The sequence below is a fragment of the Callorhinus ursinus genome, unplaced genomic scaffold, assembly GCF_003265705.2.
Source record: "Callorhinus ursinus isolate GAN/ISIS: 27379988/994484 unplaced genomic scaffold, GSC_fseal_2.0 scaffold10, whole genome shotgun sequence".
Classification (NCBI taxonomy): Eukaryota; Metazoa; Chordata; class Mammalia; order Carnivora; family Otariidae; genus Callorhinus; species Callorhinus ursinus.
Window position 1 is genome coordinate 27,464,826 of NW_027397072.1, and position 16,652 is coordinate 27,481,477.

Consider the following 16,652-nt stretch of genomic DNA (forward strand, 5'->3'; position numbering starts at 1 on the left):
AACCGTAGAATATAAAGTTGAAAGGGGCAGTTGAGATGATCTTGTCTAGCTTCACCCACATGCACAGTGGAAGAGTCCCTTTCACGATATTTCTGGATGTTTCTCCTGAGCTGGCCTGGGGGGTCCCACAGCGAATTTCCCTGCTTAGATGACTCCATGTATCCGGTGGGTCCTTCTGTGTTGACCCAGATCTATCTTTCAGAAACACCAATGTCATGGTTATAGTTTCAGCTTTTGAAACAATACACCCTAAACATATTCCCTGTTCCCAGGAACCATCCTTCAAGTGTCTGAGGAGGGTGATCATGCCTCCTTTCACTCTTCTCCTCGGTTATAAAGATTTGGTGCACAGGGAATAGTACGCTGGTATTTTATGGACAGGGAAACAATTTCATGCTACACTGCACTGATCCTTTTATCTGTATTTTTGTTAACAGATATTGATGAATGCACTCAGGTCCAACAGCTCTGCTCCCAGGGACGCTGTGAAAACACTGAGGGAAGTTTCTTGTGTATTTGCCCAGCAGGATTTATGGCCAGTGAGGAGGGTACTAACTGCATAGGTAATGGCAGTATTCTTCCTGATGCATAAATTCCCAGATCTGGGTTGTTAGCTCCCCTAAGATCCCATCAATCTTACTGCTTATTCAGGCAACCCAGAATTTATTATTGAACACCTTTTATGACATAGTCATCCGCTAGATACTGGAGGATACAAAAATGGAATGTTTTCTCCAACACTTTTGAATGAAGAATGTCAAATGTGTGCAGAGCCCAAGGTGTTACATGTTTTGGGCCCCACATAAATCAAAACGACTCAATTTTTGAAACATGTCAAACGAATCGAAGAGATTGTGGTAGGAATGGGTTATTTTATTCTTGACTTCCATCTGACCTGGGAGATGGGAGAGGTTTGAAATTCTGTTGTGGGAAATAAAACTCGACAATGTTTTCTGCTTTGTGTAGATGTTGACGAGTGCCTGAGGCCAGATGTGTGCGGGGAAGGGCACTGCGTCAATACCGCAGGGGCCTTCAGGTGCGAATACTGCGACAGCGGTTACCGCATGACCCGGGGAGGCCATTGCGAGGGTGAGTCTATGCCACGTCCAAGTGCGGAGTGCACGAGACCTTGAAATGCAGGGCTGGGCCCCCAGCTGGGGCTGCCAGGCACCCAGCCTGGTACTTAGCTTCCTCTGCCAGTGTGTGCACGACACCAGCCTCTCATCCACGCTCCTCCTGCCTTCTGGACTCACAGCCTCTTTGCCTCCCTTCAGTGGCTTGGTCTGGATTATTTTCCATCTTCACATTCTTGTTGTCCACTTCAGGATCTGCCTTCCCTCGTATTTGGAGTGAATTGCTTTAGAACGATTAATTGCAGAGTGTCTTAGCATAAACCCAGACTTAATTCCAGCGTCTGGGTCATTCATCTGGGAGCTGGGTGCAGGTTTACGCGCTGTTGATTTTTAGTTTCCAACCTTTTCGCCTTGTTACCTTCCTTTCCTGTGCTCTGGGACTTGTTTACCAACCCTCCACAGAAGCACTGTCTGACTAACGGCAGGTCAAATTCCAACCATGCTAGATAAAATTTCTTTATTATTGACCACAGCAATGAGTTTGCTAGTGTTATTAAAAAAGAAAAAAAGTTCTGAAGAGCTTTTAGAGCATGGCCAGAATGATTAACCACTTAATTTTTCTGCTCATGTTTGTGTCCCAGTTACACAGGTTCTTTTCGCAACCGCCGTGGTACTTTTTAACGAATTATTTTCCTGAAGAAAGATATTGCGCTTCTGCTTAAATACTGCCGTGGACACGTGTCGGCTAGAGGAGCAGGGGGCCCTGAGCACGGTTCTGAGGAGCCAGGCTGTGTGGACAGTGCTGGTTCCGTGGGGCTCTTTGCCGGGCTGCCTGAGGATCAGCCTGTTTTCGAATATGGCTGGGCTTCCAGGCCGAGGGAGGGATGGACACATTGGGGCAGGCTGCTCTCAGCTGTCCCTGGCTCCTATGTGTTGGTTTTCTTCATGGATCTAATGACCCGGGCCTGGAGGGAAAGCTAATTAGATGTTTTTTGGCAGCCTGCACCTGACTATCCCCCTGGCCCCTTGCTCAGCCCCTTGTACTCTGATCTGGAGAGAAATGGGAGCGTTTTACATTACTGAATCTTTGACCGCCTCGGATCAGAATGGAGCTATATGGTCTCCACCGGCAGCCGAGGGCCATGGGACAGCAAGGGGTGAAGCGTCCCCACTCTCCTCTTACAGGGGACCCTCCCTCTGCCCTGGAGAGGCAGCATGGCCCTGGGAGAGAGCAGGACAGTGGCCTTGGCTCCTGACTCTCATGCTTAGTAACTGTCTGGCTTGGAGCTGGTGACTTAGCCCTTTTGAAACCTGTGAAATGGGTGCTGCAAAGTTAACTTTCAGGGTTGTCATGAGAAGAAATGCATGCTGCGGTATCTTGTATGGTGCCTATCACCTTGCTAGTTCTCAAGAACTGTTAGTCTCTGGAAACCTCCCCCTTTCCCTGATTACGTTGTTTTTGCAGAGACCTTCTCAGTACATCTGTATTTGTGGGAGGTTTTTTTTTTTTTTTTTTTAAATCGCATGGGTTTACCTGGCAAGCATTTATGTGCAAACAACACTCCCCAAAGAGGTCAAATGCTGATTCTTAAGTTCTGCATACAGTTTATCAGGATGGGAAGAGAAGATATTTAACTAGTAACTATAGCGTGAGGATGGAAAGTGGGAAGGAGAAAAGAAATGTGAAAGCTCTGTAAGCAAATGGGAAGCAGTTAGGGGACTATTCGGGAATATTCAGTGTATGGAAATGAACAGAAATACTACCAGGGTTCCCCGAGTAACTAATCCATAATTCTATCCCTATGAAACGGCTTGAAAAGAAGAGGGAGCCAAATAACATGGCTGTTTTCTAATTTCGTCATGGACCAGAACCAAAGGTCCCCAAGCTTCTGGCTCACCAAAGATTTTCTCAGCTGCCACTAACAAAGTTGCTTTTAAACAGCACCAGTCTCCAAGGAGTCTGTTCTAGTTCACAGACATTATCTCATGCATCCTTACTTTGCTCAGTTAAGGTATTCCCAGGCAGGTAGTCTCTGATCTATAGATGAAGGAACAAGCAAGCGGAGGTGAGAGTCGCGGGACATTCAGGGATATTGTCTTGTATTGCTCAGCATTGCACCTTATTTATTGGACCAGCCTTTCTCACTGACCTTCTCTGACTTAGCAGTTGTAGTTCTATTACAAAAAATTCCTTCCAGAGAAGAATGTAATGCTGTTTGGAAAATGAAACTGGCAAGCATCATCTTTTTGTAGAACAAGAAGTCCCAGAACATCTGACCTAAAAAAAAAAACCACTGTGTGTCATTGTCTATTGGCAAGGATTTTTTGCTGATAGGAAAAAAAATTACCACCCTGACCTGGTGCTTATTCTATTAATATCATCATCAACATTTTTACTTTAACATCTTTTCACACTCGCCTAGTGATAAGGGGAGAGAATTTTTGAGAATTTACCAGAACGCATGGCTGTATCCATTACATATTTCTTCCACTTTTCAGCCTATGTCCTGAAAATTCGGTTTATATTTTAAGTGTGATTAGATGTCCTGTATACATTTTATTTTTTTTATTTTATTTTTTATGTATTTATTTTTGTGTGTGTGCTATGGTGAGTCCTATATACATTTTAAATTAGAACACTTAGACATTAAATCCACTCACATGAATTTGGAATCCAACTCCAGAAAAATGATCATTTCGAATGCAGCTGGTTCCCATGGTACCACCATCCATGTGAAACTCTTGAACCCTCTCGAAACTTTACCCTTCCTCTCCCCCATTCTGTTTTCCTACCATTCTTCAAAATGCCTAACGCCATTGTAGTAGTTCCCTCTGCCATAGCCCCAGCCATACTGAAGGTGTTTTTTCCAATGCACATTGAAAAGAACAATGATGAATAACTTCAGTTAGCTGTGAATGTGAGAAATAAGGTATATTTTTGTGAGAAACTATTACCCTGTGATCATATCACCGTGTTTTCTGGAAACTCTTTGAAGTATTTGATGAGTTCATTCTCTCTTAATGTGTTTCTTCCACCTCCAAGGAATTCCTATCCTATGAAAGGTTTTAAATTATTCAAACCCAGGATATTCTTGGGCCCATGAAGCCAAAGCAAGGATTTCCCTAGAGCATCCATTGTCTGAAGAGAGAACCTTTGGCCAGGTGGATTTGTGGCTTCGTCATTCTCATGCCCGTTTGTTATATTTCTGTCTGGCAAGCTGCACTGTTACCTTGTTTGATGTCCAGAAAGTGGCCCCCAAGGAACTGCCAGCTCCCAGGGTGGAGCTGGGCAATTGGGGCCAAGTTCTTTTGAATTTGTGTAAATATTTTAATCCAGGTATACCTGGCGTGCTTTATCACTGTGGTGTTTAAGTGTAGGCAGTGTTTGACTTACCTACTTAACATTTTCTCCATCAAAATGTAGATAGAACACATCTTCCGCCCCCCACTTCATCAGAAAAGTATGTTTTTGTTTCAGTATTCTGATAAAATGTTTGTGACCTGGTTTTTTGATTTTTCCAGATATTGACGAATGCTTGACTGCAAGCACTTGTCCAGATGAGCAGTGTGTGAACTCTCCTGGGTCTTACCAGTGTGTTCCCTGCACAGAAGGGTTCCGAGGTTGGAATGGGCAGTGTCTTGGTAGGTACTAGAGTGTTCTTATCATAGTTTTATTTCTTCTCTCTAGTCCGTTTTCTGACAGAGCGACATAATGCCAAGTGAGCCCTCTTTCAAAATTAAAAAAACAAACAAAACAAAACATGGAATATAATAAACTTGTGTCCTTCTGAGAAAACTTCTAAGAAAAGTTCTAAGTAATTTCTAACCAGGGAGACATATAAGAAAGGAAGTTGGCATGAAGAATGTGAGATTTTACCTGGGAGAAATAATTCTGATGGAAGCAAATTGTCCTTGATGTGATGAATAACCAAGACCAAATAAAATAAGAATCACCAGAGGGTGGAGAGTGGTGGGGAACAAAAGGCTAAAAAAGAGAGAAAAGGCCTAAGAAGAAGCAAGCTACCAGAGACTAGTAGAATTAGGAACATGCGAACACAGACGTGCAGCAGAAGTAGAAAGAGAAATCTTGATGGATGGCCACACCTCTTATATTTATTCATTTACGTATTTAATAAATACTTCATGCTGCCATCAGGCGCTGAGGAAGAGAAGCAGCAAAACTGCTTTGGTTCTAATTAGCTGTGCTCTAGTTAGCTTTCCCCCCTGATGGTTTTCCCTTCTGTTTCTGTCTCTGTGTCATCTTTTCCTTAGAAGCTGAGCTCTTTTACACTCAATGCCAGACTCTGACGATGTGAGTTCAGTTTCTCATTTATTCATACCTTCTTTCTTTTCATCCACAAATGCTGGAGAACTTACTATAATATACCCAGAGTTGTGCTGAGTGCTGGGATACACTGAGGGACAAAAAAAAGTACCTTCTTCATGGAACTATCTGGTGAGGAAGACTGATACCCAGACATCTCGTAAATAAATGCACAAACACAAATGAGACTGTTTGGGAAGGGGGGTTCTCTGATGCTGTAAGAATGTGTCACAGCGAACCATGAGAGACTATGGACTCTGAAAAACAAACTGAGGGTTCTAGAGGGGAGGGGGTGGGGGGATGGGTTAGCCTGGTGATGGGTATTAAAGAGGGCACGTACTGCATGGAGCACTGGGTGTTATACGCAACCAATGAATCATGGAACACTACATCACAAACTAATGATGTAATGTATGGTGATTAACATAACAATAAAAATTTAAAAAAATAAAATAAAATTTATAAAAGAATTACCAAAAAAAAAAAAATAAGAATGTGTCACAGAACGAGTTGCCTCTGGGAAAATTCCTGATTGAGGTTTAACTAGGGAAGGGAATGGGAGGGAGATAGTTTTGGACAGAGAAAAGAGCATATTCAGGGGACTCATGGGAAGGAGGAAGCAGTCATGTTCCAGAAGCTGGAAGGCTGGTGCTGCTGAAGGACAGAACAAGAGAAGATTTGCAGCAGGATGAGGGGACAGACCATGCCAGACCCTCTCTCTCAGTCCTGTTTCAAGTGTTCATCTTGAACACTACATCAAAAACTAATGATGTCCTAGAAAAAAAAAAAAACAAAACTAACGTCCTATATGCTGGCTAACTGAACATAAAAAAAAATAATAAAATGTTCATCTTTACGCCTACATCTCTGGGAAAGACGTTTAGGTGTTGCAGAACAGGTGGGCTAAGTAGGCTTCGCAGAAACAGTCCCAGTTGCAAAGCTCTGGACTCATCACCAGGTTGCAGAAGCTAAGCCTCTGTACGTGGTACAGATGAAGCTCATGCCCATCTCTAAGAGTGTCTATCCTTGGAATTGTGAGATGTTGATCTTTGGGAGAAGAGATTTTTGTTCATTAATGGCTTATTTATTATGCATTTGTTTATGTGATCAGTGCTGGTTAGTACATTTGGTTTTAATTTTCCCGTTTGGCACAGATTTCATAGTTGCCCATCAAGATTTCATTTGTGTTTTCATTTTCACATACTGCTGCATACTATAATCCAAGAAGAGAGCCTGAATTTTACCTCAAATAACTAAAGTCCATAATAGTGGTATAAACACAGTCCTGATTCATGAATTTACTAATGAAATATGACTGAGCAAATGGGCAAGTGAGTGCTCTTCAATATAAATGCATTTATCTAGACTGGGCAATAAGAATAAATGAGTTATTATACCTAGATGTATACAATCAGTCTCAGCATGACCACTTTGCTCCAGTTCAGGGACAGAAGCACAGTACCTCCGTTCAGAGTAACTTGACTTTGCCAACCAGCTGAGTAGGATCATAAGCAGAAATACTAGGTCACTGTGTAGTCCACCAGAGTGACACAGCTAGCCACTTGCTCCAAGCACTAGTTTTCATTTGTGCATTGCTAAGATCATGCATTTCCTATGAAAAATACACCGTGTACTCTTTCCTTCTGCCTTGGGTAAAATTTTAGGCTCTGTCGTCTACAGTTGAAGCTTCTCTTCTGTGCTGTAATTTCAGTTCCACTCATTGTTCATACTGGACTTGCAGCTCCTCTAAAATTCTCAGGAAGACTTTTGCAGATTATACCAAAATGGATCCGTCTTAATTTTTGACTGTAGTAGAGCTTTCACATGTTAAAAAGTAGAATTGCAACATGCTTTTCTGTTCTTATTGAACCGATGAATGAATTCGATTTTTCTGCTCAACTCTGACAATGTGAGGGAATACCCAGCCATATCACATACATTTTAGTTCTCACCTTTATCCTTCTGGTACTCCAAAGACACATTTTAGAAGGTGTAGACATTACTTAAACGTATCATTGAGTTGAGCTCATCAGCACCAACTTGATTATATATTTGTTTGTTCAGTTTAACAGTTGAGTGCCTACCAAGAGCCAGGCATTTTTCAAGACCCAGGGGATTGAGAGTGAACGAAATAAATGCCCTCCCCTCATTGTGCTTGTACTCTAGAGCTCACATTGTGCTTGCAAATAAACAAAGCAGCAAGCAAAGCATATGGTATGTCAGATGTGTGTTGAGTGCCACAAAGGAAAAAAAAAGCAGCTTAAGGGAGACAGAGTGTCAGAGATTCTATGGGGGTCAGAGAAGGCATCAAATGATAGGGTATTTCTGTTGTGTTCCTTTCTATTTGTTTTTGTTTCTAATGGTTACTTGGGACTGGTTTGTGGCTTTTTAATATCCTTTTAGTCCAGATAATTTAGGGTACATTTGTAAGATTTTTCCCCCCAATCTTAAATACATGAGAACATTAAAGACTTAAAATCTTCCCAAATCTCACCATCTGAAGAAGAGTCTTAAACTTGGCATTTGTTAGTCATCTGTAGAGAAGATAATCCCTTCCTTACAGGGGATTCTGTTTCACAGGTCTTAGTGTCCTCCTTTTTCTACCACTCTGCTCTCATTGACTAGTTTTAAAGGAAGGGGGGGAAATCGGAGGGGGAGACGAACCACGAGAGACTGCGGACTCTGAGAAACAAACTGAGGGTTCGAAGGGGGAGGGGGGGGGGGGGGTGGGCTAGCCCGGTGGTGGGTATCAAGGAGGGCACGTACTGCATGGAGCGCTGGGTGTTGTGCGCAAACAATGAATCCTGGCACACCACATCAGAAACTAGTGATGTAATGTATGGTGGTTAACATAACATAATAATTAAAATATATATATAAAAAATTATTATAATTAAAGTTGTACAGTGTTGTATGTAATTCTACTTTTGTGTGGCATAGTGCTTATGGTTTTTTCTAAAGTCCATCAATCCATATGTTGATTTGACTTTTTTTTTTCTGTTAAATGGATTCATTAGGAATCGAGAATTGCTATTTAGACCCTTATGTTCTGCAGGGATTTGATGTCAATTACACTGTGCTTCTTTCACTGACCCAAAGGTGAACTTGGTGAACCCGTTAATTGCCTCCTTGTATTCATGCCATGTAGGCTGGATCTCACTGATTGATGCTTCTCCGTGATTTATGAATTAGAACAGAAATTGTTTGGGGCAGAAACAGGTCAGATGTTAGCAGGTGTTGTCTGGGAGACCATGCTCTTTCCTAGTGTTGAGTTCAGGGTATATGATCCTTCATTCTCAGTAGTTTATTGTCCACTTTCAAAATATCTATCCCTTGATGCTTTTTGGCAACCTTGTTGGCTCCTCTGTTAACGTAGCTTCTTCTTTCAAGTTGTCGATTTCAGTCCTCTCTCGAAAGCCTCTTTCATCATTCAACATTGTATTCCTTGGACCTCACATTCAGCCTGGAGTTGCTGCCCGCTTGATCCTCGCCTCTAATGACTGTTTCATCACCCTGGGTTCTGGCCAGTTCCAACTGGCTGCTTCAGCCAGGACCTTTCTTGAGGGAAGCCAGCCTGTCAGGTACTCAATTTGCAGGTTTCTCTTCGCTCAAGAACAGGCCTGATTTAAACCCTACTGGAGCCATCCTCTAAAGGAGATTCTCTAATATCTAATTGTTTAAAGGTACATTCAGTAACTCTGATATAAAGATCATATTTCCCTGAATTTAGACAGATTTGGGGTTATGTATGACCTCTATGAAGCTTGGTTTCAACATCTTTAAAATGGGGATTGAAATGCTCTCCTCATGGGATTTACTGTCAGAATTAAATAAGCAATATAAAGCACCTAGTGAGGCATGTGACACAAGGTAGAACCCATTAAATGTTATAACCCTTCTTCCCCCAACTCTGTCATCCTCCCTTTTACCTCCCTAATCCTGAGATGTTAGAAGTGCAGTAATAACTGGTACTTGTTTAAGTAAATTTTATGTCAAGTTTCTATGTATAACTGTCTTTGACTTTCTTTAATAAGTTCATTTCCTGTAGTTCTTAACTCTCCCTATCTGATAGGAACTTTCTTTTATGAATCTAAGTAATCTTAGTCTTATAATTACCTTTCAACTTCTCAGCATTTTTGTTTAGCTGGGGTCTATTTCTTAAGACAGCCGTTAAGCGTCTGCCTTCGGCTCAGGTCATGATCCCGGGTCCTGGGATCAAGCCCCGCATCGGGCTCCCTGCTCGGCGGGAAGCCTGCTTCTCCCTCTCCCGCTCCCACTCCCCCTTCTTGTGTTCCCTCTCTCGCTGTCTCTCTCTGTCAAATAAATAAATAAAACCTTTAAAAAAAAAAAAAGAATCGTATTACTTTTCTGTAGGGTAATCGATCATCCCTAACAAATGTTTTACCTTCTGCAGTACTGCCATCTCCCTCCTTTTACTTCATTTTCTTGGCTTACCTTCATAAGACACAGTATCTATCACATGGTCGATGTAGGCAGCGATCCCTTGTTGAGTTTACTTTAATATCTTGCTTTATAATTGAGTCTGAAAGACCATGTGACCTGGGAAGACAAATTTCTGAGATTTTTATCATACTAATCCTTCTCTGTCAAACTGTAATTAAGTTAATAGTGACTTTGTGACTCCAATTTACGTTTTCTAAATGTAATGGGTCTTAGGAATTTGAAGAACTTAGTGTCATTTGATCCACTTGACAACTGGTTAGCCATAGTCTTAACCAAAACCAGGTGCACAGAACGTGCATGATAAACATGGAAAGCTCCTTGTTCTAGGCGTTCTTTGACCACTAGTATTTGTTTTCAGATTTTTAAGAATCTTTGTTAACCTTTATGGAATAGATGAATATTCATGGACTTATCTGAAATTGAAGACTTTTATTCTACATTTATTTGCATAAGATGGCAACAGAACTGAACATCTACCTTTTGCAGATAATTATTAAATGTGCAAACACCAGCCTAATCCCTAAACCCACTATAGCTAAAGAAGTCTTCTAATTAGTCATTATGTTATTATCGGATACCTAATTATGTACTTAATTCCAGAGAAGACTTGAAGTTACAAATAAGCAAAACAGAATAGAATGGTGGTTATCAGGAGCTGGGCACTAGGGGGATTGGGGAGGTGTTGTTTAAGGGTTCGAACTTGCAACTGGCAAGTAGATAAGCCCTGGAGACCTGTTGCACAGATTGGTGATTATAATCAACAGTGCTGTATTATCAACTTCAAAGCTCCTAGGAGGCCAGATGGTAATTGTGTTCACAAAAAAAAGGAAATAATTATGTGACATAAGAGAGGCGTTAGCTAACTTTATTAATCATTTTGCAATATATAAGCATACGAAATTATCACTGAAACTTACCCTATGTCATATGTCAATTATATCTCAATAAAAGCAACCAAAAAACTACTTTTGAAAGCAGGAAACATACCTGTGTGAGAATACTAGTTGCTACAGAGGGCATTGACTTCATTATAAATGACAGAGCTAGGACATGATCCCAGGTCTTTTATCTCCAAAACTAGTGTTCTGTTCTATACACTCCCTCCTCTTGTATACCCAAGACAATGAGAGAACAAAGCAACATGATTAAGATAATGGGAAAGAAAAGTTCATAGAGAGAGAGAAGGTCGATATGGGTGGGAATCATCCCTTGCAAGCAGCAATAAGAATGGCTGAGGGATTCTTGACTCTGAGATGGCAGTCTTCTGCATAGATAGCCCCAGTTGAGTTTCACTGAAAGACAAAATATTCTTTTGGAAAGGGGAGGCAGGAAGCCAGTGGTGTGGTAGGGTTAATGGACTGATTTTCTGAGATCATCCTTGGGTCTTTATCTGGGATGTACATAGCACTGGCTGTTCTCCAGTTTTGAAGAACAGTGATGAGTCTTTGAGGGATGCGTAACATATTTTTATCGGCTGCACTGCTACTGCGTATCTTTACTTGGTCAGACTTGACAGGGGGCACCTGAGATCCTGAGGATTTGCTGTACCGCAAGTGCAGGTTGTTCCATCCCGCTGGCCTAACCATGCTGGCTTTTCTGTCAAGTATGTTCTGCTATCATCTTTACTATAAAAGACTGTGTGTACAGAATAGTTGAGGGATCACTGAAGTAATGTCATGTTGGGGGTGGGGAGCAATCTTGTATTTTCCTGTAGTCATCGTGACAGAATAAGATGTTTACTTCACATATCAAATGGTGCTCGCTCCTTGAAGTCTGTGGTGCTCATTAAGGAATTAAATGGGACTCAATGGCCTCTGAGATATGACTGATGCACAGTGTTGAGAGATTAATTTCCTTGAAAATACAGGAAGTAATGCAGGTAAACTGTTGAACTGGCTTCCTGCCTCCCCTTTCCAAAAGAATATTTTGTCTTTCAGCGAAACTCAACTGGGGCTATCTATGCAGAAGACTGCCATCTTAGAGTCAAGAATCCCTCAGCCATTCTTACTGCTGCTTGCAAGGGATGATTCCCACCCATATCGATCATCTCTCTCTCTATGAACTTTTCTTTCCCGTTATCTTAATCATGTTGCTTTGTTCTCTCATTGTCTTGGGTGTACAGGAAGAGGGAGTGTATAGAACAGAACACTAGTTTTGGAGATAAAAGACCTGGGATCATGTCCTAGCTCTGTCATTTATTACCTATGACCGTCAGCCAACTCTGACCAACCTCAAGGAGCTGATAGGTGAAGTGGAAGGAGGCAGCATAGCCTTGAACTGACTTGTGTGAGGTCAGCCACTGAATACCCTCTGAACCGTCAGAGAGGGGCTTCATGCTATCTTGTGTTTTCCCAGGACATTAGGAAGGGAAATTTCAGAAGGGTTCCTGACCCAGAGAAATTACATCCCAAGGCAACGAGAGAATTTGCAGGTGGATTTGCTGGCCAGCTGAAAGTCGTCTTTGTAAAAATTGTGGAGAATGGAAAGTTGCCAGAGAGCTGGAAAGAGATTAATGTCCTCATTTCCCCCCAAAGAAAAAAGCTGGAGTTCAGGAACTAATGACCACTGAGCTTCATGTTAATCTTGACAAAGAACTGTAGGCTGCAGGATTCAAATGATGAGGTGAAACTTTTTTTGTGTGGTTTTTTTTTTTTTTTAGAATTTATTTATTTATTTGAGAGAGAGGCAGAGGGAGCAGGAGAGGGAGTCTTACGCAGGGCTCAATCTCATGATCCTGAGATCAGGACCTGAGCTGAAACCAAGAGTCGGACACTTAACCAACTGCGCCACCCAGGCACCCCAAGGTGAAACATTTTAAAAGAAAAAGATGATCATAAGAATCAGCCAGGGTTGGGGTGCCTGCATGGCTCACCTGGTTAAGTGTCTGCCTTTGGCGCAGGTCATGATCCCAGGGTCCTGGGATTGAGGCCCACATCAGGCTCCCTGCTCAGCAGGGAGTCTGCTTCTCCCTCTGCTCATGCTTTCTCCCTCCCTCTCTCTTTCTCAAATAAATAAATAAAATCTTAAAAAAAAAAAAAAAGAATCAGCCAGGGTTCACTAAGGACAAATCATGCCCACTGCTCTGACTGCCTCTTCTGACAGGCTTCTGAGAGGAGCAGATCATGAAATCCTATAGACATGGCATATCTGGTTTCCCACAGGCCTCTGTTAGAGTCTCTCGGGGTGTTGTAGATGACAATGATCAGTTTGGATTGGGTAATAGTATACTGGGGTGGATTCATAAACTTTTGAACGATCATATCCACAAAGTGCTGACCTCATAAACCCCTGGCAATTTCCTTACTGTGGGAGGTTTAATTAATTCACTGGATAGCAGATGCCATATTATTATGTCCCAAAAGCCCATTGGTAAATTGTATTTTGGGAGTTTGGAACACATTTTTCTGTGAACACAGTGTTTTTCATGACGTTTCCCTTTTGAACTGATTATGTATATGCATCACAAGAATTTGGGTAATCTGACTCTTGTACAAGACCATCACCCTAGAGTAAGATGCAATTTGAGCTCCAATACAGAAAACCAAAGACTTAATCATCTCCCTCTGCAGCATGGGTAAGAGGCTATGGGTGTTGGATGGTGGGGTGGAGAAGGACTACCTTGTTTCCCAAAACACTGAATCTCCCAAGGGTTTGAAGTAAGAACTGAGGGCAGGCTTTCTGTTGGTAACACTCAGGGCCCCACAAGTTTGTATCTTTGACTTAATGGAAGAACACTGGAAACCACTGAGGGTTTTGAAAGGAGCGATACCATTGATTGTGTTTGTATTTCAGATGCCTCCGGCTACCAGCTGGATAGTGGATTAGAGAGGGTGAGACTTGAGGTGGAGAAACAAACTGTGGCGGTAACCCATGTGAGACAGAATGGTGGTAGTAAGAATGAAATGAAGCAGGTGTATTTGAGAGATATTGGGAAGATAGACTTGATTTGACTGTTATAAATCGAATGTGGGGAAAGAGGGAGAATAAGGAATCTAGAGAGGATGACTCCCAGTTTCTGACGTGGGCATCTGAGTGGATAGTGGTATCATATATTGACCTGGAATAAAAGACACCCAGGGAGAAAGATCAGGTTGGGCTGTGAAGATTCAGAGGGGCCTGTGGGACATCGAGGGGGAATGTCCAGTACACTGACCAACTAGGCTGTTTAAGAGACAGGTCTGGGTGAAAGATAAAACACTGAGTTTATTTCACTCCTTTTACATCCATCAGGTGAGGCCCCACTCCAGGCACCTTCCTCCTATATATTCTGTTTTTTTTAAATGGAGGTATGATACATCTATAGCGTTATATGAGTTTCCGGTTTAGAACATAATAATTTGATATTTGTATACATTACAAAATGATCACAGTAAGTCGGGTGAAAGTCTTATCACCATAGTTACAGAATTAAAAAAAATTTTTTTCTTATGATGAGGACTTTTAAGATCAACTCTCTTAGCAGCTCCCAAATAGGCACTGTGGTACTGTTAATTCAAGTGTAAGTATCAAGTATTTTTTTAAAGATTTTATTTATGTTTTTGAGAGTGAGAGAGTGTGGTTTGCAACTGAAGGGAGGAGCAGAGGGAGAGGGACAAGCAGACTCCGCGCTGAGTGCCGAGCCCAGTGGGGGGCTTGGTCTCACGACCCTGCGATTATGACCTGAGCCAGAATCAAGAGTTAGACACTTAACCGACTGAGCCGCTCAGGCACCCTAGTATCAAGTGTTTTAAAAGTATTTCATGAATGATCATCTGTACTGTTAATTTGCTTTAACTAGAGCAAATATGGTCTTAGAAATTGATTTTGTTGTCATATTCTGTAGCCCTATAAATCACATTTCCTGGTGCATACATAATTAGAACAATCCATACATTTTTCAACTTTTTAACATTTTTTGAAACCAATCCAGATACCAGACGTGACATTTTAATGTTGCTGTCTGGAATTTACATGCCTAGTGTCTAGGCTCATTCTGTCCCATTATTTACTTTGGCTCCAATGTTTAGCTTCTTCTTTCAAGTTATTTGCATTCGGTGTTTATAAAAGTGGACTCCCACAACCAAAGAAAGGTTGGACAATGAGTCAGTCTGGAAGTGCTCTTTTTGTTATCATGGAGTAGAGTCCAGTTCACTGTAATTGATTTTGTGAAAGCGAGGTAGAACGCTCAGACAATGCCAGTTAGTTGGCTGTTTTCAGTTTGCATGTGAAATGTGTGCCAGTGTGTGCATGCGTGCTCACACACCATAGCCTCATTTTGGTAATACTCTATTTCTAGATATCATTTTAAGAAAACTAGAATACAGGGGTGCCTAGGTAGCCCAGATGGTTGACCGTCTGCCTTCGGCTCAGGTCATGACCTTAGGTCCTGGGATTGAGCCCCATGTCGGGCTCCCAGCTCAGCAGGAAGCCTGCTTCTCCCTCTCCCTTTGCCTCTTCCCCTGCTCATTCTCTCTTTCTCTGTATCTGCCTCAGATGAATAAATAAAATCTAAAAAAAAAAGGAGAGAGAGAAAACTAGAATACAGGTTTAAGGAAATGTCAAGCAAATGAATGCAGTTCGAACTCTGGAATGCTCAGTTAGAACTAGGTCTCTGATGTTCATGTGTTCGTGACTCTCAGCCTATTAATATTAGGAGGGTGGCAAGCTTTATTGCTTTCATGGCGAGCATTGCAAAATGAAATGGATGTAGTCAAGAGCATTTTCCTCCGTATTGTTGGTCTGCCTTATGATTAAGATGCCTGGATTGAGTTACAGACTGCTGTAAAATTAAGCCTACATCATGATGCTGTGTGTAGTTTCAGCACTTAGTGGTTTCAATCTTTCCTCTTACGGTGTTGGTTGTTCATGCTACACAGTCTTCTCAACTACAACATACGATGGACTTAACAAAAGCATTTAGGTGGGACGCAGAACTCAAGTTTTTCTTTGTGAATTAACATCTTTTTTCAAAAAGATGTATTTATTTTAGAGAGAGAGAGAGGGAGAGAGTGAGCAGGGGAGGGGCAGAGGAAGAGGAAGAAATCTCAAGCAGGCTCCCTACTGGAGCTCAACGGGGGGCTCAATCTCACAACCCTGAGACCATGACCTGAGCCGAAATCAATCAAGAGTCGGACGCTTGACCAACTCAGCCACCCAGGTGCCCCTGAATTAACAACATTCTAGTAAGAACATAATGAAAGCTGAATGAAATCAGTAAACACATTGATGATTTTCTATATAAATGCTGTGTTAGCAAATAATAAAAACAAACATTCCTAATTGTCTTCTTCAGCGGTTTCTATCACTACACTTGTGTTCATAGAAACCGGTCAAAAGGATGGGCTTTGGAATTAAGCTGACTGGATGCACCTATGAGCCACCAGTTTCTCAAACCATGTGGACTTGGGCAATCTGTTGGAACTTCTTTGAATCCTGGTTCCTTTGTCTATAAAATGGTTGGCTTCTATGCCTCGTATTAGGATTAAATAAGCTCATGTACATGCACAGCCTTTCCTGCTTCCATGCAGTAAGGGCTTGGTGAAGACGAGCTATTATTTTATCTATCTCTGCAGCCCGTCCCCTACCTTCAAACTGCCCACTAGGCTTGTTTGTCCCCTAGATTGGTTTTTATAATACCGATTCAGTGCCATCTTTGAACATTTTGTCATTTTTTTTTTTAATCTTTCTGCTAAGACCTCTTGTGGTTTCTTCAGGTCCCGACTCCTGTCTTTGGCTTTCGCGAACGCTCCCTTCCTGCTGAACTCATCAGTTCCATATCTAGACCTCAGTACGTCTTTGATTCTTTGGACTAC

General features: G+C 41.8%; 1 protein-coding gene across 12 annotated transcripts in view; it reads left to right on the forward strand.

The window, feature by feature from the left end:
• Nucleotides 1-16,652, forward strand: part of LTBP1 (latent transforming growth factor beta binding protein 1) — a 387,020-nt gene that overhangs the window by 277,176 nt on the left and 93,192 nt on the right. For all 12 annotated transcript variants that reach the window (XM_073897251.1, XM_073897253.1, XM_073897250.1 and 9 more), the window contains 3 exons: nucleotides 438-563; nucleotides 967-1,089; nucleotides 4,596-4,715. In XM_073897251.1, the coding sequence (XP_073753352.1) occupies nucleotides 438-563; nucleotides 967-1,089; nucleotides 4,596-4,715 (369 nt within the window). The remainder of the gene's footprint in view (nucleotides 1-437; nucleotides 564-966; nucleotides 1,090-4,595; nucleotides 4,716-16,652) is intronic.